This window comes from Rousettus aegyptiacus, unplaced genomic scaffold, assembly GCF_014176215.1.
Source record: "Rousettus aegyptiacus isolate mRouAeg1 unplaced genomic scaffold, mRouAeg1.p scaffold_m13_p_16, whole genome shotgun sequence".
In the NCBI taxonomy this organism is placed as follows: Eukaryota; Metazoa; Chordata; class Mammalia; order Chiroptera; family Pteropodidae; genus Rousettus; species Rousettus aegyptiacus.
Window position 1 is genome coordinate 15,870,436 of NW_023416291.1, and position 27,698 is coordinate 15,898,133.

At 40.0% G+C, this 27,698-nt stretch overlaps 1 protein-coding gene across 6 annotated transcripts in view; it reads right to left on the minus strand.

Annotated features, from left to right (window-relative positions):
* The window catches only part of NR3C2 (nuclear receptor subfamily 3 group C member 2), a 746,291-nt gene that overhangs the window by 81,876 nt on the left and 636,717 nt on the right, over positions 1 to 27,698 (minus strand). For all 6 annotated transcript variants that reach the window (XM_036234281.1, XM_036234280.1, XM_016158875.2 and 3 more), the window contains one exon: positions 4,647 to 4,763. In XM_036234281.1, coding sequence (XP_036090174.1) covers positions 4,647 to 4,763 — 117 coding nt within the window. The remainder of the gene's footprint in view (positions 1 to 4,646; positions 4,764 to 27,698) is intronic.

The following is a 27,698-nucleotide window of genomic DNA, read 5'->3' on the forward strand; positions in this document are numbered from 1 at the left end:
TTTTGCACAGTAATTTTTCATTATTACTTTCTCGGATTCTATGTTGTTATGAATTTTATAGCCATAGTTTTATTGGCTGATTAATACTGCATTGTGTGGATGAGTTTTATTTTAAATACTTCCTTTCTCTGTTCTTATCAGTTATGCGTGAATATTTGTTTCTCTGAACGAGCCCCAGCACTGTGGCATTATGTGTCCCTTCAGCTGTTAACCAGTTGCCTTCTCTCCACCTCCTCCAAACTGAGCACAAGGTCTGCTGCTGCTGCTGCTTCCTGTGTCATCCTTCCCTTTTTTCACATGACACACTTCATTCCAAGAGGAGAAGGTGGGCCTGATCTGGCCACCCGATTAAGGCTCTTGTTAAGCTGAGTAAAGGCGGTTGCTGGGATCCAGAAAATCTGCAGATATGTTTTGGAGGTAAACTGGAACTAACATTAGGAATATCCTGTGGCTTGTGAAGTCCACATTTTTAAAGTTACCGGAAGTAAGATTTTAATCTTTTAGAGTCTTTAAGAGGAATTCTTAGCATATCTAATGAAAAATGAGACATGGGGGATGGTTTGGAAAAGACGAAAGATGACTGAATTAGAATCCTTTCTTTAAATTTTTTTTAAAAAAATTTAAGTGTAGTTGATATACAATTGTATATTATTTTTAGGTGCACAATACAGTAATTCGACATTTATATATCGTACAATGTGATCATGCTAAGTTTAGTAATTTTCTGTCACTGTGATGACAGATGATCACTAAACATTCCATTTTTCAAGTCTCTAATGATATGATCCTGGATACCAAGTTCCTCATCTGTAAAAATGGAAGAACCTCTAATATCCACTCTACTCTACGGCTGACGGTTAAAATGCAGACAAGCACACACCCCAAAGGACTCACTACTCATTCTTGGTCTGAGGGCTACTTAGCTTTAATGCTATGTTTTATATATTTTACACAAGCTTCTAAAAGACATGTATAGATCATCTTCTTCTGAACACTGGCATGTAAAAGTAAAGCAATTAATTCCTTGGGCGAAGGCAGTGAATTCTATAGGTAGAATGACTTTTTAGGGCTACTCAGAGGGTCTACAGCAAGAATGGCAGGCCCAGCTTGGGGCCAGAAAAGCTGTTATTTTCCTTTCAATTTCTCTGTTGACATTCTCACATCTCCTGCTATATTTTCCTTTGCATGCAGCCTAAAACTCAGCAGGATTTTAAAGAAAAGGAATGGTACTTCTGTCAGGAGGGAGGGAGTGAATCTAGAGAAAAGGGAAGAGGCGCATTTTATGGCTTTATTTTCTGAGAAATACAAACCCACTCATTCTTCTCCCTTCCTTCTACTTTCTAAGAGAGAGCCTACTTTGGGAGCATGGTTAGGAATACATGCTAACCGGCTGATAGGATATGAAAAAAAAATGTATTTTCGAGTATTTTAGATTCCTGAAGTCTTTAGAACACGATGCCTAATTTTGTTCCCAGAGTCATGATCAATTTACTAGCAGAAAACGTCTTCCAAGTGTTACCCTGGGTTGCCTTCTGCCTCACCCCCCCAAGAAAGGCTGCAGGGAGGAAGGGTAGATAAAAAGAGACTGGACAGCCCTGCTATGCTAGGAAAACAGGAGTGAGACTGGAACATGTCTCGAAAGGTTTTAATTCACAATTTTTAAATTCACAATTAAAAAACTGCTTCACATTAAAAGGTTAAACTTCCCATTATCTTTTTTTAATATAATAAAATTGCATTTTCTTTTGCCCAAATTGAAACTAAAAGCGAGGCTTCAAAATAAATGATAATGGAAAAAGAAAATTACTATGTACAGTAGTACTGCAACTGGATAATTAGTAGATTATTTAATCCACAAACCAGAAGTAGTTAAATTATAACTTGAACCTAAAGAAAATATTACTTTCATAAATGTTAATTTCCCTCTGCTTGTTTTTGACTCACTACTTTCAATGGCCTCAAGACTCAAAGTAAGCTTTCTCTCTAGTAAAATATTTTTACTAAAACCCACAAAACCTATTCCGCATATACAGAAACCAACGACAAATTCTGTGAATTCTGTATCATGTTCTGTGCCAGACCTCACTTACATACAGATCGCTGCGGACACAAGTGAAAAACCTGAGTGCCACAGCTGCCATTAACAGATAATCTGGGCGATTTTTCAATGCTGATAAACAAACAGAGGCCCCGTAACGTACAACAATGATGTGATGTGGGGTATGGGCCATGGACCCCGGAACAGAGATTTGTGCCTGGCCCTGCCACTCCCTGGTCTGTGGCCTTGGGCCAGCTCTTTTGCCTTCACGAAGTCACTTCGACGTGGACAGATTAATAGCATGTATCATACAGTGTCGCTGTGAAGCTTAAAAGGATGACACATATAAAAGCTCGGCAGTATGCTCAGAACATGTAAGCTCTCAGAAATGCCAGTTACTCATTCATTTATTCAACGAATAGCTCATGAACACCCACTTTGTGCCAGCACTGTCCTAGCCACTAAAACAACAAAAATTTCTCCCCTCATGGAATGTGTACTCCAGCAGAAAATAATATCTAACTATGAAATAGTGCTTACACTAATTTACAATTATTTGTAAACCAGTAGGTCTCTATGCCACTGAGAGGACACTTAGCAAAGTCTGGAAACATTTTCAAGTGTCACAACTGGCACCTAGATGGTACAGACCAAAGATGCTGATAAACAACCTACAATGTGTGACAAAGAACCATCTGGCCCAAAACATCAACTACACAGTAACCCTCTACTAAAGGTTATGTATTGACTCAGTTGATCCTTAAAACCACCTTATAAGGTAGGAATTATAAGTATGGCTATGTTGTTATTTTTTATACTAATGAATAGTAACTTTTTATATAGCATAATTATATAATATGATAATATTTATATTGCATGTCAAGATATAATATTTATAAAGTTATATAAAATTATATACAGATACTTTAAAAATACCTTCCTAGTACGTATGTGTGTTTAAATATGGATGATGGATTTTACGAAATTGGACCATGGACCATAGTAGTCTAGATGGACTTCTGCCATCTAGATTTTAAGCTATTACCCTCTCTTGATCCTCACTCGCATGCTGCAGGGGATGACCTTTTGTGCCACATCTGTGATGGTTTGCATATCGGAAGGAGGAAGCAGGGTGGGGTACTAGAAACACCAGACCAAGGGCGCAGAGATCCAGGATCTAGCTTGGTCATCCCACTAGCTGTGGCATCTCTGGGCAAGTCGCTTAACTTCCCTGGGCACCTGAGCTTTACCGCCACCAAAACATGGGGTGATAGTCTTTCAGGTACTATGCAAAGGCGAGTGTCGCCACCACCTGCCGCACCACTGACGTGCACTGGGTAATCACCTTCTTTTCATTGTTCACTGACTCATTTAATCCTTGCAGCCAAGAGGTAAGTGCACTGATAAGTGCAAGTTGAAGATAAGGAGACAAGGAAACATGGTAACTTGCCCGAGGTTACAAGGTCAGGAAGTGGCAGATCAGGAGTTCTAACCAGGCGTTCTGGCTCCAGATCCTCCCTCTTGGCCAGCGTGGGCTTCTCCGGCCAAGCTCCTGTCTGCAGTACTACTTGACTTGTATGTAATGGTGATGTCTTCAATTCTTTTTTTCGCAGCTTTTGCATTTATTCCATACTTAGAAAGGTTTTCTCTACTTGGAGAGTATTTATAAAAATCCATGTTTTCTTTTAGTACTTCTGTGGTTATATTGCAAAGTTTAAATCTTTGAAATACCCAGAATTTATTTTGATGGATCATAAGAGTTTGGATTCAACTTTTTGTTTTCCAGATGGCTTCCCAGTTGTCACAATAATTTCTGTTGAATAATCTACCCTTTCCCCACTGATCTGAAATGCCAACTTTATTATATATAAAATTATCATATTAGTTGAATCTATTTCTCGACTTTGTGTTGATCTGACAACCGGTAAACAAATATATAGACTATTTTAATTACTGGAGCTGTATCACATGTTACTATTTGGTAGAGCGAGTTGCCCTCATTATTTTTCCGTTCCAAAATTTTGCTGGCTGTTCTTTAAGAACTTAGACTCATCAACTGGTATTTTTATTAGAACTGTGCTATAGTTCTAAATTAATTTGGGGAAAACTGATACCTTTAAGAAGTTGAATCTTCCCATCTATGGACATTGTGTACTTTTGTGTTTGGTTTGTCTTTTACCGCTTCCCACTGTTTGGTGAGCTCCTATAACATTTTATAGTTTTCTTCATGATGGTCGTCCTTTATTACATTTACTCCTAGAGTTAGGAATGTATTCCTATCTGGTTAATAGACATGATAATAAAAACTGTTAGCTACGATGTTATATAAAAAGTCATTTTTGTTTTGGTTTTGATTGTGTGCCCTGTTCTTGAAAGCTTCTCCAACTCAGGGTTGAAAACTTCACTAGGACCATAGCCATATAACATTTCTTCATAATGCCTGTTAAGAAATACTTCTTTCCTAAAATGTTTTAGCATCAATATAGAACTTATTAGGTTTTAGAAATCTTTGCTCCATCTTTAGCTTCACCTTAAATTTTGAGAGTACATACAACCTAACAGTGTTATAGAGTAACACTTTTTAGTGAACTAAAAACATAAAACTTACCTCCTAAATTCATTCCAGCTTGAAGGCATTTCTGAAGTCTGCAGGCAGGACAATTTTTCCGTCGAATCTTATCAATGATGCAATCATTTCTTCCAGCACATAAATAATTGTGTTGCCCTGAACAACAACAACAACAAAAAATTGAAATAAAGACTATTATACTAATATAAAGTACTAACATGTATACTCAGAATATGAAATTTCCTCCTTCTTGCCTTGAAATCTCTTCTTAAAAGCAGAAGGGAAACATGATTTACGGATAATAGGGGCCCAGGAATAGTCAGCTTAACACGGTGGAGACTTTAGATTACAGATAAGATATCTCTGTTTATTTCCAGCAGGTTCTCATAAAAGTTGAGCTATACTCCTTCACTGTTTAACGTTTCTGATAGCTACATGAGCCCTCTCTGGTGACGGGCAAACTTTGTTCAGACGTCACAACAGCACCAATGTAAACAAAGGACCCGCTACAGCTGTTTGAGCTGCTGAGCCTGCTCGCTGTTTACACATGTGACTGCAATGGGAAGACTTTCAAATTATACAATAATTACTTCAAATGTTTAACTATTTCATTCTGCAGACCAAACTGGAATAAAAATATTCAGACGTGGGAATACACTGAGAGAGTAGCATCTACCAGCAAAATGTAAAATTGTAGCTTAGCTCTATTATTCATTTAGTTATACGCCCCGCCCCCTCAAAAAAAAAAATCTACAAAGCATCTACTAGGTACCAGGCACTATTAGAAACACCAGGGATACAGCAATTCATAAGACAGACAAAAATCCCTACTCACGTTAATATTCAATTGGGGGGAGGCAGATGATAGAGAAGGTAATTAGGTAAAATATACACGTCATACAGTAATAAATGCTAGGGGTAAAAAGAGGGGAAGGGGGAGGTGTGTGATGATATGGGAAGATACTGACATTTTAGAAGGAATACATACAGGGGAGGCCTCACTAGAAGTGATTTTTAAAGAAAAGTCTGAAGGAAATGAAGGCGCTTCCTGTGTGGACATCTTGGAGAGAAAACACACCAGGCAGAGGGAAGAGCCAATGAGGTAGGGACAGGGGTGGGGACAGTACTTGGCATGTTTAAAGAACAGACAAGTGTGAAAGGGCAGAAAGAATGAGTGGAAAGTAAGAGGCAATGAGGAAAAAGAGCTAGTGTGAGTCAGATCACGTAGGGCCTTATGGATCATATTCAACTTTGACTTTTACTCTGAGTGAGATGTGAAGCCACCACCTTAGAGGACTTTGAGCAGATAAATGACTTGATGTGATTTACATTTAGAGATCACTTTGGCTGCTGTGTTGAAAGTTCCCTGCAGCAGGCTAACGACAGAAGCTGGGAGATCAGGCACAGGTTACCACCAAAATCTAAGGGAGAGATGATGGTAGGTTGGGTCAGTGTGGTAGCTGTGGCAGTGTTGAGAACTGGTCAGATTCTAGATGCACTTTGAGGCTAGAGCTGCTAAGATTTGCTGACAAACCAGAGAAAAAGAGGAGTGAAGGAGGCATTAAGATTTTTGGGCTGAGAAGTTAGAAAAATGGAAGTGCCATAAATTAAAATGGGGGAAAGACAGTAGGAGCACATGGTTTTAGGAAGTCACCCTAGCTTCAGTCTTGGACTTGTTAAGTTTGAGAGGCCTGAGAGGTATCTAAGTAGAAGTATCAAACTGGGGGTTAGATACAGTCTGGATTTAGGGTGAGGTCTGGGCTAGAGTTGTAATCAGCTTGTGGTCATTATTTTAAGCCATGAGACTGGATGAGATCAGCTGGAGAGTGAGGCACAGACTGGAAAGAGAAGGGTCCGAGGACTGAGTCATGAGTCGCTGACAACATGCAGACAGAGAAGAGAGGGAGAGTAGAGAGCAGGCTCGAAAGCACTCCCTTCTGCCTGGTATGCATTGTGCTCCTCCGGTTGAAGATTACTAAGTAAATTAGAGTAAACATTCAATAAAAATAATGTGGACTACTTAATGGAATTAGTATAATTTCATCTACAGCACGTTTTCAGTAACATTCTGGTAAATCTTAGTAATAACAACAATGAAACAACAGTAACAGGATAAAGAAATCTACCAAAGTGAAGAAACTAAATCCCACTATTATAATAACGTAATAATTTATTTAAAAACTGAAGGCTCAATAAATAGAGGTAGGTGTAGATAAATGCACAAAAGCAATCAATAGGTAGACTATAAGTGTGGGACAGCATTAAGTAATTTAATATGTGTGTGATTGGAGTCCTAGAAGGAAAAGAGAAAATAGATGAGAAAACATATATGAAAATTTCCAAAGTTGAATAAAACAACAACCCAGAAATCTAGAAAGCTTAGTTAATACCCTCAAATAAATACACACACACACACACACACACACACACACAATACTTAAAAGCAGTCAGAGCAAAAAAATTATGTTACATAAAAAAAAAAAAAAAAGGATAAGAGTATGAAATGATTTTTTAATCAAAACAATTGAGGCCAGAAGACAACATATACTACTATCTTTAAAGACTGTCGACTCAGAGCAATCAATGAAAACATTTCCCAAAATGAAGGTGAAATAAAGACATTTTTGGATAAACTAAAGCCAAGAATATTTGTTGCTAATAGAATCACATAATAAGAAATGAAAAAGAACCTGAAACCATAAAACTCCTAGAAGAAAACATAGGCATAGACTCAACATTGCTCTTAGTAATATTTTTTTTCTGATACATCTGCTTGGGCAAGGGAAAAAAATAAAATAAAGTGGACTACATCAAACTAAAAAGTTTTTGCACAGCAAAGGAAACCATCAACAACAAAAAAACAACCTACTGAATGAGAGAAAATATTTGTCAATAATACATCTGGTAAGAGATTAATATCCAAAATTTATAAAAACTCATACAACTCAACACTTAAAAAAACCCCCAAGTGATACAATTAACTATTAAGCATAGGATCTGAACAGGCATTTATCCAAAGAGGACATACAGATGGCCAATAGACATATGAAGAGATGTTCAACATTACTAATCATCAGAGAAATGCAAATTAAGACCACAAGGAAGGATGTGGGGAAAAGGAAACTCTCATACACGGTTGGTAGGATTGCAAAGTGGTACAGCCACTATGGAAAACAGTCTGGAGGTTTCTTGAAAAATTAAAAATGGATATACCTTTGACCCAGCAATTGCACTTCTGGGTATTTATCTAAAGAAAACCAAAACGATAATCTGTAGAGATCTATGCACCCCAATGTTCATGGCAGCACAACTTTCAATAGTCAAGATATGGAAGCAACCTAAATGCCCATCAACGGACAACTGGATAGAGAAATTATGGTTCACATCTACAATGGAATATTACTCAGTCATTAAAAAAAAAATGAAATGCTACCATTTGCAATGACATGGATGGACCTAGAGGCTATTATGCTGAGTGAAATAAGTCAGGCAGAGAAAGAAAAATGCCATATGATTACACTCATATGTGGAATCTAAGGAACAAAAAGAAAAAACTAATTAAAAAAAAAACAGACTAACAAATATAGAGGACAATCTGGTGATAGTCATAGGGGAGGGGGATTCAGGAGTTGGGGGAAAGGGGTGAAGGGTTAAAGAACTACAAATTAGTAGATGATAGTTGGTCACAAGGATGGGGAGCACAGCACAGGGAATGCAGCTAGCATCAATGTAATGGCCAGGTGGAGAGCCTGAGGAGAGAAAGAGCAATTGGGATCATTTTATAAACTATATAAATGTCTAAAATGTCTAAACAATGTACTGTATACTTGAAACTAATAAAATTAAGTTTAAAAAAGTGAAAGATGGTAGACTGGATTTTGGGGGAAAAAAACAAAATTGAAGTATATATTCAGATGCATTTTAAATATGGAGGTATAGACAGATTGAAAGTTAAAAGATGGAAAAATATACACAATGTTAAATATAAGCTTTAGAAAACTGATGTGACTACATTAAAGGCAGAGAAAGTAGACCTTAAGACAGAGAACACATCACCAAAGATAATGTCATTTTGTAGTAACTCAATTGATATATAACAATCCAAAATATGAATGCATCTAAAAGCAGAGCTTCAAAATACATCAAACAAAAACTGACAGGACTAAAAGGAAAAAAGATAAATCCAAAAACATAGCTGGAGATTTTCAAACCCCTCTCTCAGCAACTGGTAGAGCAATGACTATCTAGAAAATCTGGAAGGATGCAGAAGATTTTAACAATATTATCAAACACCTTGATCTACTTAACACTTAGGTCACACGACTGCACGATGTGCATGTTCTTTTCTAGTGTGAATGGGACATTCACTGAGACAGGCCATATCCTGAGCTTTAAAAGAAGCCTCACATTCTAAAAGAACTGAAATCATATACAATATATTTTCTGATCACACACACAAACTAAATTAGAAATCCATAACAAAATGATATCTAGAAAGCCCCCAGATAATTGAAAATTAAACAACACACTTCTAAATAACTTATGGGTCACAGAAGAAATCACAAAACAGATTATGTAATATTTCGAAGAGAATGATTTAAAAAACTCGACATATCAAAACTTGTACAGTACAGCCAAAGCTGTACTTACAGAAGAATTTTTATCTTTATATCCTTATATTAGAAAAGAAGAAAGGCTTAAAATTCAGGATCTAGGATTCTACCTTAGGAAACTAGAAAAACAGAAACCAAACTCAAAGTAAATAGAATGAAATAATCATGTAGAAATCAATGCCAAAGATAAAAGACAAGCAATACAGAAAAACCAACAAAGCTGAAAGCTGGTTCTTTGTAGAGACTGATGAATTAGGTAACAGCAGTTAGGCTGAGAGTCTGTTTCCTGCCTCTCACCCTGGGCCCCAGGCTGATGCAACAGCCACCATAGTGAACGCCATGATTCTCATGGCAGAGGGGCTGCAGAATCTGACTAATCTAATGTTCCAGCCCAGAAGGGACTCAGATCTAGGCCAATAATCTCAATCACAACGGGGCAGGGATTGAAATCTCACCTTGTGCCAGAAGGCAAAGAGCTGGAAATATATGGGGAGCCTCACTGAAGACTACCTCCATGAAGGGAATGAGAACATGTTAGTCTTCTCTGAAGTATTAAACCATTTACAGTGTTGCTTTTGGGTCGAGGGAGGGGGCAGGATAAATTAATTTTAATAGATGAAGATGAAGGTTCTTTCCATAAATATCTGAACCTTTCGAAGTGTTAATGAGAAGCTACCAGCTTCTAATGTTTCCTTTTAGAAGAAAACAAACATTTGTGTGCAACTTCAACACATGCAATCCAGTGACCACCCCACCCCCATGTCCAAAACCACAACATGATTATCAGTATAACTCTACTAAAAGGCAGACATACTCAAGAATCTGTACAAAAACAAAAACAAAAAACAAAAAGCCCTGTAAACTGAAGAAATTAAAACCATACAGGGAAAATGCAAATGTCCTACAATTTTCAAACAGATGATTACTTTTCCTCATAAAAAATTAGAGAAAGTTCTGTCTAGCTAGCGGGTAGCAAGCACCATAGTAGATACTCCAAGAAAATTAATGCACATCACCACAACATGGAAGAAAATCAAAGCTTAGAGTAAATGGGATGTGATTTGAAGATTTCAAAATATTCCTTTAAAATAAAACTTCTGTACAAAGATGCTGAGCATTTATCTACAGGCACTGTGAGACTCTACTACACACTGAAGAATCAGTCTGTAAGCTAAGATAGAAGGTAGAGATACAGCACAAACAGCATACTGCCTAGCAGATAGTTTCTACTGAATAAATGTTGAGAGAATGACTGAACATATGTTTACCAATAAATTAAATACATGTACAACATACAAAACTTCCATGTTGACACGGTTATGCTGCATATAGACATAAATCCAGTCAAGAATGTTCGCACAAGGCCTATTGGCTCTTAAGTAACTGGCATGCCAAAGACCCATATGCCCAAATCATTTCTGCCCCATTTCCAGCATCATACCTCTCAGGCTCTGTCTCTACACACGCACCGTTAAGAAAAAGTACTCTGAGGATTTACAAGGAAGCAGCAGGTTTTGGGAAAGGCAGAGACTGCTTAGACCAGGGTCAGAATTCCAAGCACGATGAGTGTGCTTTCTTGGTCTTCTAGATCTGAGATATACAGTTCACATCGTCGTCCACTGACTTTGGTTAGGTTGCTTTAGATCATAACCATTACAGACTCATTGATGTAAATGTATCATGTTTTAAGAATGAAAACCTATCCAGTAGGGCTGAGGGAACTTTAGTCACTCATCTATCTGTGTGTACTAGTTCAACGTACCTCCCACTTGAGATAGCGGCAGCTTTTTTGGAGAAAAGGCAGTCAGTTTAGAAAACAGAAAGCTACCCAGGTTACAGTCAATCTGGATAGGGTACCAGAAAGCTTAGTTAGTACATGCAGCAAATTCACACATTTATAGGGAATCCAGAAGCACTCGCATTGAAGGAAAAATCCCTATGTTAAAAAAAAAAAAAATGTTGAAATCAAAAATAATAAAAAATAAATCAAAAATATCTGCTTTTAACTGTAGAATAATTCCATAAGTGATTAAAAGTTAATTTCATTACTTCAAAAGTTCCTGAACTGATAAAAATCGTCTTAAATTTTCAGTTATTTTGAAATCAAGGACCATGTTTTTTTCTACTTGTGCCAGTCCCCAAGGAGAAAAGACATATGGGTCCTGCCTTGAAGCATCACTAATGCCAGCCTGAAACAGGTAGGGACATGGGCGGTGGTAGGTCGGGACAGTGGAAAGTGCACGGCTTTATAATCAGATACACCTGGGTTCCAATCCTTCCTCAGCAGTGAACTATGAGGTTCTTGAGCCTCAGTTTACTGATCTATAAAATGGACATGGTAATGCTGACTTTTCAGGTTGTTAGATGGATTCAAATTAATACATATATATCAAGAAGTATAAAGCCTGGCTTGATGTAAGGACTCAAAAAAAGAAAAATGGTGAGAGTGTATGAGAAAATCCAAAAAACAAACATAGTCAACTGTTAATTATATATAAGTAAGTAGAGAATTTCCTGTGGGAGTAAGTACTTTTGAGTTAGGAAGGCCTCGAGATGAAAAGGGCCCACTTGCGACAAGACAAATACTCTTCAGCTCTGATCTCATCTTCAAGCCTTAACTTTTTCAAGAGCTGGCAAAGATGTGAGAGTGGAGAACCATAACCTTAAGGTAAACCTAGGGCAAAAAGCCAGGGCTCTGATCTGTTTACAGCTTGGCTAAGATTCTAGACTGAGCCCAAGGCCATAACAGTGGTGTAAGATTCTGAAAAGTTATAACTTCCTTGTTCTGTTGTTGCTCATATCCCTTGTTTTCTAGTATTACTTAATAGTAAAACTCTTAAAAGTAAGTAGGGGCAGAAGGAAAGGTGAACCCGTGAGACCGAATGCCATTCTTCCAGCAGCCTTCAGGGAAGCTGCATCCCAGGGGAAGAGTGGGTGGGGAAGCAGTAGGAGGCAAGCAAGTTGAGGGCCAAAGGCCCTTGCAAAGAAGAAAAAGAGGTTCTAGCATTTAAAATGGGTTCCCGACAATGATTTAATTCCATTCGGTAAAGATTTTTAGAGCAAAATATAAAGGTGCAAAACACAGAACATTCCCTCTAAGATCTTATTACGTTCTAGAGGTAGGATGAGGTTGTGAAAATGGAAATGACTAAGATAAACCATGTGGGACTGGTGTCATGTGATTTTTAAAAAGGAAGTGACCAAAGCTGAGTGAGGGGATGAGGAAGGCTTTATGGAGAAGGAAAGCATCTGAGGTAAGCCTTGAAGAATCTCGTGGATTTGAAACATGGTGAGAACAGACATATATGCATGCCAGGCACAGGATGAGCCCAAGAAAAAGGCAGAGAGAGACAGAGTTAGACGTGCAATGAGCAGCTTGGATGCAGAGCAGGCAGCGCCTACACATTCTGGTGGCAGGAAGAGGTCCAAGAACTGCCAATCCCACATGGCTCCTGAATCCTCTTTTCTCTTCTGGGTTTCAGACTCCCATATCCATCTATCCATTGGATGTCCCCACCTGAATAAATCATCAAACCCTCTCTGTTCACAATTCGAGACTGACGTTCCCTACCCCACAGAGAGCCTCCTTCCAGCCTCCTATATTCCCCATCTTAAACCTATAACCAGTAGTCAGGACTAGAAACCTCGGAGTTATCTCGACTTACAGCCCTCCTTCCTCTCCCCCCACCCCTGCGATCCTCAATACCTGGTGGGCCACCAGGCCTAACCATTCTCTCCTGAGCATCTCCTGACTCCTATCCATGTACTTTAGCACTGACTCCACGTATTTCGGGTTCTTTGGTTAAACTTGTGAATTATGCAGTTTGAACTCTTGTTTACTATCTACGGGACCTTAGACAAGTTACTTAACCATCTTGTACATCAGCTTCCTCATTTGTTAAATGGGGATTATCAAAGCTCCGATCTTGTGAGTTACCCTGAGGATGCATACACCTATAAAGCACTTAAACCGTTGCCAGCATCCAGCAAGGGTCCAGTGAATGGCAGTTATTCTTATCACTGTAGTATCAGTATTATCGTGTATTACTGTCTTACTATTATTTCAAAAAACTTCTAACTAGTCCACTGACTTCTACTATTTCTCCATTTCTAAATCAAATGATTCTTAAACTTTAATTTGAAGGCTTTTTCGAAGAAAAATACCACTTACACGGAGCTCAGTGTGTTAAAACAGAGAAAGGAGAGCTACCCTTGTCGACATGAAGGAAAGACACCTCTGGGTGCTGCCCCCTATTCCATACCCTCAGAGATGCAGGAGGCGCCCCACAGACCACCTGGGCTCCTCTGAGCTCACATTTCTGTGGGCCCTGAGCCTTCACCTGTCCTAGAGCCCCTTCTAAATCACAAATATGATCATCTCAGCCTTCTGCCTTAAGGCCTTCTAGGGCCCTTCACCTTCAAGTCCAAACTCTTAGGTATCTCATTCAAAGTAACACCGAACCACTGGGGCACAAGGTGGAGAAGGAAGCAGGTGGGCAGAGCTCCAAGGCGTGCATAGCAAAACTTACTGCTAAAATTCTATTTCAAGAAAAGTAAGCAAAGCTTGGATCAGAGGCATTTGATACAGTAATGCTGGACTGTTATTTTTATTGGTGTTATCATTATTATTATTATTGGTAGGAAAAACAATAATTTTGTAGCTTATTTTTACAAAACGCAAAAACTCCAAATACTGGGTCGTTTTGTGCAGTTGTATTTCTATTTACATGTACAGACATATAGGTCAGTCCTGAATCGAACGCCATCCTTAGAGACATCTGATAACTGCAGATGGGGCGCTGTGTCCTGCAGCCAGCATCCCCTGCTGGGCTGAAGGTCAGCACTGGGCCAACATCTTCCCTCTAATTACCTCTTTATTTTTGACTTTAGGATGAAATCTAATCTCTGCTTTTCCGTTGTTCAACTAATTTCATATTCAGTAATATCTACAGATACATACACGTCCTTCAACTCCACAGCAATGACCTGCACCTTTAACTACATCTGCAAAAACATGCTATCTTCTCTTATTCACCTGGGAGTTAAGCCCGAGTGTGGCTAATAATCAGGATAGTCCCCTTTGATCAAGTTATATACTAAAGTTTTCAGGAAAAAGTTAGATAAGGACAAAACCAAGTTCTAGATGCCCTAAAACTATGGTGAACAACTACAAACACCTTTTAGATTCCTGAAAGAAAGATGCACAAAGAAGAAAGTGGTTGAACTTGATCTTGTAAGCAGCCATTTAACCAGGCAGGGGATTAAAGTGATTCTTAACAGAATGGCCCAAATTTTATGTTTTGAAAGACTGACATGACATTTTGGGAGCACGGCCCTTTACACATGGGGGACTGACTGGCGAGAGGAAGAATGCCCCCTGCCCTGCACCCCAGACCCTTTCCCATCCACGTGAAGCTGTGCTCAGAGCCTCGTGCTGTGCCTTCTAGAGAGGACCACTGCTGCCCACTCCCACCACGATGCTTCCTTCCAGGTGGAGGCGGCCCACAAAGCCCACTCTTCAGGCCTCCAACTCCTTTACTCACTTGGCCTTGACTAGGAAGTCTGAGAAGAATAAATCTGACCCACTTGCTTCCTTGACTCCCTCAGGGAACAGATGCAGCCTCCAGCCCTGGGGCGGCCTGTACCTGCATCTAATTCTGAGGCTCAGGTAGCTGTCCCCCACTAGACACTTTCTTTTTGTTTTGCTATTACCATTAAGCTATATCTTTCAACTTAGTTACCCCCCCAAAAAAGTTGATACTATCTTCCACCAGCCACAACTTTGTTTTCTTTCTCAGTTTGTTCAGAACCCAAGGGGGGAAATGTGCTGTTTCACAGGTCCCTTAGAGATGAAGGGAGAGTCCCTGCCACTGGGATCTCGACAACAGGGACACAATACCAGGAGAGTTCCCAAGCCTGAACCCTGCGGCAAGGCCCCTATGGTCTCCCTCCGCCCACTTCTTGGAATCTCTCTCCTTAATGCCCCAGATCTGCAGCCTGTTAACAGACAGGGAGCCCAGAGGATGTGGTCGCTGCGGTGATCCAAATGTTGGGGTGCAAACTCCTTGATGCCAATTAAGACTTATTTTAAACCCTTTTCTATTGTTGTTTCTGTTTTCCTTTGAACAAACAATCTGCCATGAAATTTCACCACAGGATCTTGTTTTCCTTTAAAATATTTTTTTCATGCTTACCATGTTATGTGACATGCAATTTTCTTTTCACACCTTGTAACTACATGAGAATTTAACGTTTTAAAACGGAACATAACTGATAAAATTGTTTTATATTTATCACTACCTGAACGTTATACTGCTCATAATTTGGTATACACCCAAAGCCATTAGGAAGTCTGATGGTTTTGTTGTTGCTGCTGTTCATTAAGATATTGGAACTCCGTACTTTAGCAGGAAACCGAATTTTTATTTAAGAGTCTTCTTCACTTAACTATCCCTGATGGACGCTCTATAATAACCTGATTTTATGTACCATGTAAGTTTCCCTTTTTCAAAAACGCATTCGTTTTCAGAAAGGCAATTTCACTGAACCCTTTCTCAAATTAACTTTTTGTTTAAATATCTCTTTCATTTTTAAAGATCCATTTGTTGTCCTGCTGGAGGATTTTTTTTTTTTTTTTTTTTAAAGCAGTTGACAACTGCCCAGCAACAGCAGCCTGTGTTTGCAGTCACTATTTTGGGCTACATCACATGTCACTTACATAACCTTGTTTAACTGCTCCTGAACTGGTTCGAACAACCTGGGAAACAGATTACGGCAGTCCCAGCAAATTCCTGCATTGCAGATTCTGATGGGTGATTTCCCATCCCCCCCACCAGTCCTGCACCTTATAATGTTGCATGGTGAGTGAGACGGTGTCCAACAAGAACTGGTTATTTATTGTTAGAGCTAAAACACTTGATAATTAACTTCCTCTGCTCAGTTTAAACCAGTCCAGTCTGCCCATAATAAACCAGTGAACAATGCTCCCCTGCTGCTGAGGTTTACGAGTGAGCCTGGATTAACATGCTTTAAAATGCCAGAGGGGGAAAAAACTCACTTGGGAAGTAAATATAGGTTGCCTTTGCCACCTTGAAACACAAACCTTTTGAAGTTATGTTTTCAGGCTTCTAAGATTTTAATTTAGAAGTCAGATTGGACTTATTTTTTTTTTCCCCCTGCGGTGTTTCAAGAGCTCTTCCCATGTTGGTAAGAACAAAATTCCCACATAAACGTTCTTCTGGTGTGAAAGGTGTTAGTTTTTTTTTTTTTTTTTTCCCCACGTTAAAAAATAAAAAATAAAAAACAACAAAACAACAAAAAACCCTTCTAATTGTCATGACTTAAAATTTAGGCACCCTGCATATTTCATTGAAAGATAATTAAGGGACAAAAACCAAGTGCTGTAAGCTTTTAACCTTGAGAAACATTTATTAGGATGTAAATAGGAAAAGACAAGTAAGTTATGACGAGGAACAAGGAACATTTTTTCAGGAGTGACTTACGTCCCACACACATCCAATAGTAGGAATTTAGCAGAGTTGTGCTTCACTATGCAAAAACATCTGTTATCTAGATAAACTAATACGTTATTCAAGGCAGTGGGTAGGGAACCAGCATTTGCTGAATTCCTGTTATGTGACAGGTGCTTTACCAATCATGTAATATAATCTTCAATCTAAAAATCATATGGAGTGGACCCCATAAGATAGGTCACATTACCCCCATTTTGTCAATGAAGACATGGAGAGGTCACGTCATGTGGCCAGCTTCGCTGGGATTCATACTCGGAGCTCTTTCGTCATAGCGCCTACTCATTCTATGGTTCCATACGTACTAAAGGGACCCCTAAGATATTTATACCTAGAGTATAAAATGGAACAGAATCTTTGCAGTAAAACATTCAGGCTACCATATAAAGGATAACTTCTATACTGAAACATCACTAACTACTCTGACACTTGGAAAAGGAAACTGCCTGAACTCAGGCAAACCTGCAGGCCTAAGCCTCAGCTGAAATATGAATAGGATGGCAAACTTGCATACTGCCCAATCCACCACTTTCGCCTGATCCAAATGTATCTCTAAACCCCAGACCTCGAAGCAGACATAGGCACAGCCCTGCAAAACTGAAAAATCCTGTGTGCTGGGTCCTTAATAATCAGATTTCATTCATTTTTGTCCAACCAGCAAATCCACCAAGATCTCAAAAGTGGAAATGAGGCTTGAGCAGAGAGAAGGGTCTCTTGTTCGGCCACTCTGGCCTCAAACTATTTGTTATGACTTGAAGGTCTCGACACAGCTCAGTAGGTCCTTATTTGCCATCTCAGGCATCGCCTGGTTTCTAAATACCCTTACAGGGCTAAACCCAGGAGAGAGCTGTATTGGGAACAGGAAAATTGCATCATAAACTTCTACCAAAGATCTAAATTTTTGCTAGAAAAGGAGTCACTAAACAATTTGGTATGAGGTTTTTTGGCTCATACACACACAAGTTAGACTAGTTTACATATATAATGATATAATGTACATGGTCCAGAATACGAGAGGTGCTGTGGGGCAGATGATGAAAAGGTTCCCTCCCCCTTCCCTATCCTGGCCACCCAGTTCCCTTCCGCAGAAGCAGCCACTGTGATCAGTGCCTCTGCATTAGGCTAGGGGTTTTCCAGGATATGTCTTTTAACCACGGCAAACATACTGTTTATTAAGTTAGGCGCTATTAATACATTCATTCATTCATTGATTACTAATTAATGCAACAAATAATTACTGAGTGGCTACTATGTGCCAGTTATGATCAGCTCAGAGGCTGAGAGATGAAGACGACGAGATCCTTATCCTTGAGGCCCAGTGTGGGACGCAGGGTCCTACCCAAATCAAACCCTAGGGCAAGAGAAGCACATGGACAGAGTGCCATGGCGAACACAGAAGAGGAAGTGATGGTCTCTGCCTCAGAAGTCAGAAAAACCTTCCTAGAAGTGATGACGTGAGGCCAGCTTCATGTGGAATGGCTGTCAGATGGGAAGGGAGTTAGAGGAGTTTTCCAACTAGAGAAACAACATGTCACAAAAATAAATGTTGTCAAAGGGTATCATACATTTAGAGATGGGTGAGCTTTGGGAGCCCGGAGCACAAGGAGTGTATGTGGAGGCAGTAAAAAGTAAGGACCTGCTATGCCATTGTCTGGACGTGAATCTTGGGCAATGGGGAAGCTGGTCCAGGTCTAACTGATGTTTCAGGAAGTTGGGAGTCCAGTGTTAGAGACTCTAAAGTCATGGTGAAAGGGCTGGTTAAGCGCGGAATTCAGATGACTCCTTCAGAAGTGGGTGGTTAGGAGATACAATTTCCAATCAACCATCCTTACCTCTGTTACTCCCGACCCCAAAGGTGCTTTTCCATATCTGAGTTGCTTCCACATCCACTTCTAATCCAAGTGAGAATGGCTGAAGCCATCGTAAATTATTTTTTTCTGGTCCTCTATGCAAGTATTTCATATCTTTCTGATTTTATAACTCAAAGTTGTTGACTTCTATCTCCTGGGTCCCATCATTGTCTCAGAGAAGCAGACAATGTGCACACTTGAGATTAAAAAAAAAAAAAAAAAAAAAGCAGCCTTGGAGGTACCAACTCAGTTCGCCAAAGCACATAGCACTTTTGTTTTTAACTTTATAAACTGACCAGTCCCTCTTTGCCCAATTATTCCCAAGAGAAATGACTCACGATTTTAGAATGTTTGAACCAAAACTTTTGTGCTTATGAAGGAAAAGTGGTACAAGATGTAAACTAGAACTTGGAGTTGAACTTTAGGATCAGATGGAAGAGGTGGAGAGGAGAGGAACTGTGGGAAATGGTTGTAGGAAGTAAGACCAGCTGTGGGCTCGGAACGAGGAGGGCGCGGTGGGTGAGGGAGCAGATCCTCAGAGTGCGGCACAGCAGCCTTGGGGACGCGACGGCATGAGCTGGAAGTAAAGGGTGGGTGAGCATGTGCTCGTTCAAAGCCACTAGGTTGGGAATGTCATCTTACCATATTTAATGTCTACGATCATCTTTTTAATAGGTGATATTATCCTTATGTCCTGGACCAGGATACAGCCGGCCATGGCGCTCCACAGGGCCAGCGCTGATGCCAAAATTTGAACCCAGGTCCGACAAAAGCTCATGTTCACCTAGCAATTCACTGAGAAGCAATCTTTAAGTCTTAACATGCAAAAAAGTATCTCATTCTTGCTTTCTAAGAATATTTACACTCACCCATTTTACCCTTCTACATTTGATCGTTTAAGTAAATTGATTAAAATCAAAGGATTTCCAATTTAGAGAACAGCTTATTCCTTATTTACAGCTGAAACTCAGGACAAGAAAGGTTCCTAAGGTAGTTCGTAATGTCGTAACGGGCTTTGGGGTCAGACGCGTGTAGGTTACATCCAGGCCATCACTTAGCAGCGAGGTAACACCGAGCAAGTCGTTTAAGCTTATATTTTCTCATCCGTAAAGTGAGAGTAGCAAAGCTTATCTCAAAGGGGATTATAGAGAATAAATGCGATAGTATGTTTAAAATGCCTGGTACCATGCTTGGTACACAACAGGTGCTCCACAAACCTGCTCTCCCCCAAGGTCACACCGTGAGAGCTCGGTTGGGACGCGGAGCACTGTGCCTGGAGCAGACCCCCTGGCTGCCACCTGGTCTCACTACTCCCTGACTGTGAGAGCTGTCGTGAGTCAGCATCATGAAGCTTCAGTGCCCCCCTCTGTAAACGGGGATAGTGATCGCATCTCTCCTTTAGGGCAGCATTTAGCTTTGCCCAGGGCAATCCTGACTTTGGACAGACAGGATCTAGTCCCTCTATTCCAAACCTGGGATCCCTGTGTTAAGTCGCTTTTTTACCATAGTGCTTGTATTTCAGGTTTACTTTCTGTTAACTGGGCTTATTATGGCTTATTCCTCTGTCTTGCTGCCTGTTTTGGAGCATGCATGGTACCTCCAATGCTTATAGGACTAAATTCCCCACACCTCGGCCCCCTCTGAAGTTCAGCCCAAGACGAGCTCTAACACTTGCCTTTCTTCAGATCTCACCTGTCTCCTGCACCCAAAGACTCTCACAATGTCCTGCCTATACTACAGGGGCTTCTTGCTGACTTCTGGACTGTACTGTCTCATGGCCCCTGTGTCCACGCCCCAGTTCTTACCCCACCTGGGGGAGCAGGTCTGGTTTCACACCCCGGGCCTTTCCAGTTTACCCCATCATTACATTTGTTAATTTCCAAAGATATATTTTCTTTCCCTAATTCCTGTCACTTTTTCTCTCATACAGAAGCAATAAGATACAAATGAATAACAACATCTGCGATTGTAGTGTGTTTTTCCCTCTCTCCCCAAAAGCAAGGGGCAGCCATGAGAAACATACCAAAAAACTTTGTTTGATCACTAAGAAAGTATATACGTTTACAAACTGACTGCCTAACTATCACTGCAGTCATTTGCAAAAGAGACAGAGGCACTCGTGTTAGCAATCTATGTAACTGGAACCTGCCAGCTAATTTTTAGTTCATTCAGATAATCTAAAGGGCTGGGATGGCTGCTCCCGGCCTTTGTCTGCGTGGACCTTCCTTTGTCTTCCAGGTCTCCCAGCTCCGGGTCTTAACTAGCGTTAGGTCCTGAACTGACCTTCTGGAAGGCTAGAAGTTCCGGGGACATTCCAGCCCTGCCCTGTTGCTACTCCCCAGTCCAGGATGCTGGCTCCTGAGTTTGCTCAGAGCTGCACTGCTGCATAATGTTCTCTCCCTGGACAAGAGTTTCCCTACTGGGCTCCAGGTCATAAGTCAACATGGTCCTCTATTCCGCATCCTCTTCGCCTTGAAAGAAGGTCAGGGTGGGTCAGCTTCACGAAGACAGTCCTATTTTACTAACAGAGAATGAAGGTGGGCAGACAGGGGCCTGCTTTGGTGTGATGCCTGGCTAATCCCAACTTTCTAACATCCTCTCCAGTGGTGTATGGACCCAAGCCCAATGGATTACAGCAAGGTAATGTGCTTCCCCATCTGTCAGTGTTCTTCATGCATACTCCTAATGGGAGAAAAAGAACGGGAGTTTGAGGCAGAGTTGGGCCTTGGTATTGGTCCCCCATCTGAGGCGTTTTCCTAAGCACCTACCTGATATTGCTGGTGTGACCTTACTAGTCCCCATCCTATATCCCTGCACTCTACAAGGTGGTTTAGGTGCCATGAAGCATGGGTAAAACTCCAATATTCCAACTGCCCACCTGCTGCGTGGTCTCTGAGGCCTCGCACCAACCATTTGTCTTGGAATTACTATGCCCCTTTGACTCTTGACCTGTTCCTATTTGTTCTAAGGTGTGTCATAAGTACAGCACTGTGCTGTAGGAATGAGGAAATTCCGAGATACAAGTGCAAAGCAATCGTAATGTGGTTTTTAAGCCTTTTCTCTCCATAAGTATCAATAAAGTTTTACTTTAATATGTTAAACTTTTTCATACATAAGTTCCTCTGTGACTTTTGCAAATCACTACTTTCTTGGTATCCTGGTCAAGTAAAAGCCTTTCCAAACCCCTTCTCTTATCTGGAAATACAGAGATGGAATTAGATGAGCTCTGCTGCCTGTCCCTTCCTCTGCCTCTTTGCTTCCATGGTCCTGAAAAGAGGAACAGTGAAGGAAAAGGGAGAAAGTCATCATTCGAATGAACAGGCAGCAAGCAGGGCAATGCAGCCTTCCCGTCACCTGCGTGAATACACAGTGTACGTGGCAAAACCAGACCAGGAGCAAACTGCTGAAACAGAAGAGGGAGCTGTAATCACAGCCCTCATCCCACGCGGGAGTCTTGGAATTGCATATCAGTTAAGAGTTCAAAAGCAGTCACTATGGCTTTTGATGAGAAAGGCAGTCAAAAATAAAGCAAATTACTTTTCTGAATATACTTCTAAGGAAAGTACTCTAGGAGATGAAAAAAAAAAAAACACTGTGTACATAAATGTACAGATATGTACTCATACATATATTTTAAATAACTACAACAGTGTTCAAAGTTAAAAAGTGATTACGCTACAGTTTTGAAGCTAAGGTCTAAAAAATATCTAAAATCTTCATTAGGTATTTCAAAATAAAAATAAAAAATGCAGAAATAAGGTTCGCCCCCCTCTTAATCTATTCACTACAGACCTGAAAGTCTTTGAGGAGGCATTTGTTTATGTATTTATCTTTATGTTGTGACTATAAAATTCATAAAATGTAATGGGAAAAGTCTAGAAGTAATACTTTCAGTCAAAGAAAAATTAGAGATTGTTTTACTTGACACGCGGTGGCTTCACTGGAAGAATATTAAAGAGGTAGTCTGTGGTTAACACCTTAGATCGAGTTACATGAGATAATGTGCCTGTATGAAGCAGGATGACGATAAACAACTACAGCTTGTAGGCCAAAAATAGCCTAGTTTTTCCCAGCTCTAAATTCCATCTGTCAAAGTAAGGTGGATGGCATTCACCAGATACCAGCGATGCATATATAGCTGAACTGATTCAATCTTCTGTGGGACTTAGGTTTGTTATCTATAAATAATAATAACATATCATCAATTAAGGGAATCTGTATAAATGTTTATGTAACGAAGGCTTTGGCCATCATCATCGGCCCAGTCTTCCTCCCTTTCTAGAAGCTAAAATCAACACTTTCACATCCTCTCTACACTTGTCTAAGTCTCTGAGTGAACCTCAAGTTTCCTGAAATGTCACTGACCCTGGACGACGTATCTGCTGTCTCTGAAGCACCCTCACACTTTATCTGAACCTCAGGAATCCAGCTAACATTGGCTGAGAACTACTGTGAGTTAGGCCGCATAGCACTGTATTTTCTTTTAAGATTTGCAAGAATATCATAAGCTATTAAGATCATGCCCACTTGATGTTGTTCTCATTGCCCTGGCAAATTCTTACCAGGAATTTTTTCTCTCTTCCCTCTATGAAGTCTGGCTGTTTGTACATCATGTCATTCCTTCACATCTAAATCAGAACACCTTAAAGGTAGGAAGCAAGCCTTATGCATCGACAGAGCCCCACGGTGCCGAGGATGCAGTAAGTGTTAAATGCACATGGCATGGGCAGTTCTACACCCTCACTCTGAAATGTAAGAAGTACAGTTCTCATTTAGCACCAGCCTAGTGCCTCAGGCAGGAATGCCCGTCTCTTCAGCTGATACACCAATCCTGTGCTGTGGACTGCCCTTCCCCCTGAAGCTCTCAGTGCCCAGGCTGGCAGACGAGTAGGAGTTAATGCTTAAGATCCTGGCCCAAAGAATATCCAGTCGCAGAATCATTATAGAATAAGGCAAATAAACACAGGGGGGCTAAGAAAACATCTGAAAGTGAATGAATGATTTGAAATGAAAATTAAAACAAAAAGTACATTTTGACTATTGTTTAATGGTCTGCAACAAAAGGAAAAAAACAAACTCTCATTGATTCATAGTTTAATCCTATGATACAAAATGATTTGTGATAGAAATAGAGGCATTGTCTATCTGCATGGTTTCAGACTCCGGTGCCTCGTAAGCAGCTACTGTGTGACAGGCACCATGTTGACTGAGCACACAAAGCATGCTAGAAAATATCTGCTCGCAAAGAGTTCGCAGCACGACATGTATGTGACGATGATAAAATGTGCTAAGTGCTTTTTCAGGTATAAAATGTATTATGTTAGGATGGCTATTATTAAAAAGATAAGAGATAACAAATTTTGGTGAGGAATGAAGAAAAGGGAATCCTCGTGCACTTAGTGGTGGGAATGTAAACTGGTACAGCCACTGTGAAAAACAGCATGGAGGTTCCTCAAGAAATTAAAAATAAAACTATCAAATGATACAGCAATTCCACTTCTGGGTAGATATCCAAAGGAAATAAAATCATTATCTTGAAGAGATAGCTGAGCTCCCGTGTTCATTGAAGTGATATTTACAAGCCAAGGTATTGAAGCAACTTAAGTCTCTGTCAACAGACGAATGCACAAAGGAAATGTGGTATATGTGTGTATATTTATGTATATCATGTATATCGGCTACAGAGAGAGGGAGGGATGAAGGGAAGTTGATTGACTGATTGTTCAGCCTCACAAATCCTGCAATTTGTGACAACATGGATGAACTTGGAGGGCATTATGCCAAATAAAATAAGCCAGACAGAGAAAGACAAACACTGCATGGTCTTGCTTATATATGAAATCTAAAATTAAAAAAGTAATAAACGTCGAACTCATAGAAACAGAAAGCAGGAATGGTGGTTGTCAGGGGCTGGGGGTTGAGGGGTGAGGGACACAGGGAGAGGCTGATAAAATGATACAAACTTTCAGGTATAAGATGGATAAGGTCTGATGACCTAATGTATAACATGGTGGCTGTAGCTGATAACACTGTATTGCATAATGCTAAGAGAGTAAAACTTAGGAGCTCTCACAGAAAAAGAGGGAGGAAAGAAGAAAAGGAAGAGGAGGAAGATGATGATGAGACAACAATGAAGACGATGACGAAGAAGAAAAAAAAAGAAAAGGTAAATATGTGAGGTGATGGATGTGTTAATTTGACAGTGGGAATCCTTTGACAACATATACACAATTCAAATCATCATACTACACATTTTAAATGTATTGTAAATATATACTTCAATAAAGCTGAAAAAATGTTATGAGATCACAGAGGATTAAGAAATTCATGATGGAAGGAGGGGTGATCAGAGAAGCTTGATGAAGACGTCATCATTCATCTAGACCTTAAAGGGCAAATGCAGTTTTCCCCAGCTGAGAAAGAAGAAGGAAAGACACTGATGGCTTCTGTCAGCCAAGACCATACGTCCCTAGGTTGGGTCATAGCTGCCTCAACAATGTCTCACGGCACATACAGTGCCTTCTGCGAAGGACTCAGAACAAATCAGTTAAATAAGTGTGCAGATAATTTCAATGAAGTCATGGAATTAATTTTTAAAACAGTATAATAAAGATATCAAAAATATTAACACAGTCCAATTGCCAAAACTAAGGAAAAGTAGAAATCATTACACATGATTCTGAAGTCAAAGGAATGTCAAACAATAGGTGAGAAACTGACCCCAAAATTGATGGAATTCTGGTGAAGGTTTGGATTTACATGATAATTTACTAAAGAACCAGCTTCACACTTTAATATTTATAGTATTCTGAACTAAATATATTTATCCTATATGAAATTAAAGCTAAGCATTTTTATGTGGCAGTTCCAAAGGATATGGTCTTTCACGTGTATTCAACCTTTAAGTCAATACAATCTAATAGTTTCAGGAAAGAAGACGTTGGATTTCAGACAGCTATTCTGCCTAAAACACTCTAAATTATTTAAATTAAATTCTGATTAAAGTTAAAATAAAATCTTCTTCAACAGGGCATACAAGGTTCTAAGAACTCTTGCAAATGAGATCTTTGTAATCTGATTCTGCTTCATCCAGTAAAGCCATATAATAAATACACCATGACAATGCAGTCATGGTGGCTGTCTGTGGAATACTTTTAAACGTACAGAGCCCCCTTGTTCTTGAACTCTAAAAAGGCATGAGGAAATGGTACAAACAGTTCTCCTTGATGTTGAATACTAGGTACTACGCTCAATTATTGAAATTTCTGTTTCTCACAGAGGAAAATAGAGGATTTTTTTAGTCTACCTATTTTAGAAAACTATATAATTTTAAAGCTAGAGGGAAATAGTTCATTACAACCTAGGATTTACCCAAGGTTATAGAGATAACAGAGAGATGCTAGACTATAAATCAGTAGACCTGGGTTTGAAATCAAACTTGTTCACAGTAGCTCCTAGGCTTATGAAAAGGTTATGGTACAATAAGCCCACTATAAGTTGAAAATATCATAAGTCGAAGATGCATTTATTAAACCTAACCTACTGAACATCATAGCTTAGCTTAGCCTACTTTAAACATGCTCAGAACACTGAGCTTAGCCTATTGCAGGGAAAAATCATCTTGTCGCTACCATGCAACATCACAAAGATAAATATGTTAGCCCAGAGAAATTATTAACATTCAAAATTTGAAGTATGGTTTCTATTAACTACATATCACTTTCGCACCATCATAAAGTTGAAAAATTTTAAGTCAAACCAATGTAAGTTGGAAACCATCTGTAGTTACTAGCTGTGGGACTTGGAGCCAGTTACTTTACTTTTCATGGGTCAGTTTCTTCACCTGCACAATTACCTAACTATAATCTACCTTGATAGATTATTGTACAGGACAGAAAAAAATTCATATTTAAGGTGCCAAGTAAAATGCTTAGCAGAATAGATATGCAAACAGCTTAGCTATTAATATAAAGTTGAGAATTAATCAAGCAAGATCTCCTGCTTATCAATTTACCATATTGTCTGGGCTGTTTTTATTTTGCTTCGCTTAAAAAAAAAATACAAAAATACTAAAGAGTGGGTACAACTATGTACCCACCCATGTACCTACTCTCTATAATTTGTTGCTTTTTAAGCCCAGAAACAAACAAATTAAACAAGAAGATTTCCCAAATCATCATTCAGGTCTGAATGAATTTGGCTGTTACTGTAATTTAGCATTTCAAGTGGACAACTGAAAATTATATAATTAGAAAACCAGGGAAGAGAAGACTCTGCTGAAGAGCTTCCTGAGCCACATCTAGAAAAGGTGAGGTCCAGCACGCCGCATGGAGGCCGGGCCAGGAGGTAATGAACGGAGGGCAGCAGCAGGAGACTGCAGCCCCTGGCTCAAGGAAGAGCAGCTGCTGCAGCTGCTCCGTGGGCCTTGCCAGCTGCTGGCGCGGGAGCGCAGGGCGGCGCTGCCAGGTCTTCCGCTGCTGTGAGAGGAGCTGGGCGTCCAGATTTTATGTGAAACCTCCTGATTTTAAAATGCTGGTTACTAACTCAAAAATCCAATCTCCCAAAAAACATTTGTAGAGGACAAACAAAACACCTCAGTGGGCTGGGTTTCAATCTGGGGGAACCAGTCTAAGACCTCTGAAAGCACGAGGGCACCCAGGTGTTGGGGGTGGGGCTGCACTCAGCCCTTCAACAGCCAGATGGGGGCTTGGAGCGAGGAGCGGATTCTCCACTGAGGCACTGTTGGGCAGAAACCTGGCCTTTTGTCTTTGGATTTTTATTTTTATGCTTTCAAATTCACAACAAATCCTAGAAATTGGCACTAGGATGAATAATATAACCCGGTTCAGGGTACGAGAATGGAAAACGGGACATCTGGCATATAGGCATGTCCCGGAATTTCGTTACCCTGATGTCCTTGAGATTCAGTGCTGTACGCCTCTGGTGTTTCACGGAGTATTGGGAAAAACACTCACATTGACTCTGGGTTCTCTGGAAAACCATTCCAGTTCACTAAGCTGCAAATGTTATTAAATGCCCTTGAGGCATTTCTCTGAGAACCTCTGTATGCTGGTGGTGACTGTGCCCGGCTAGCTTACA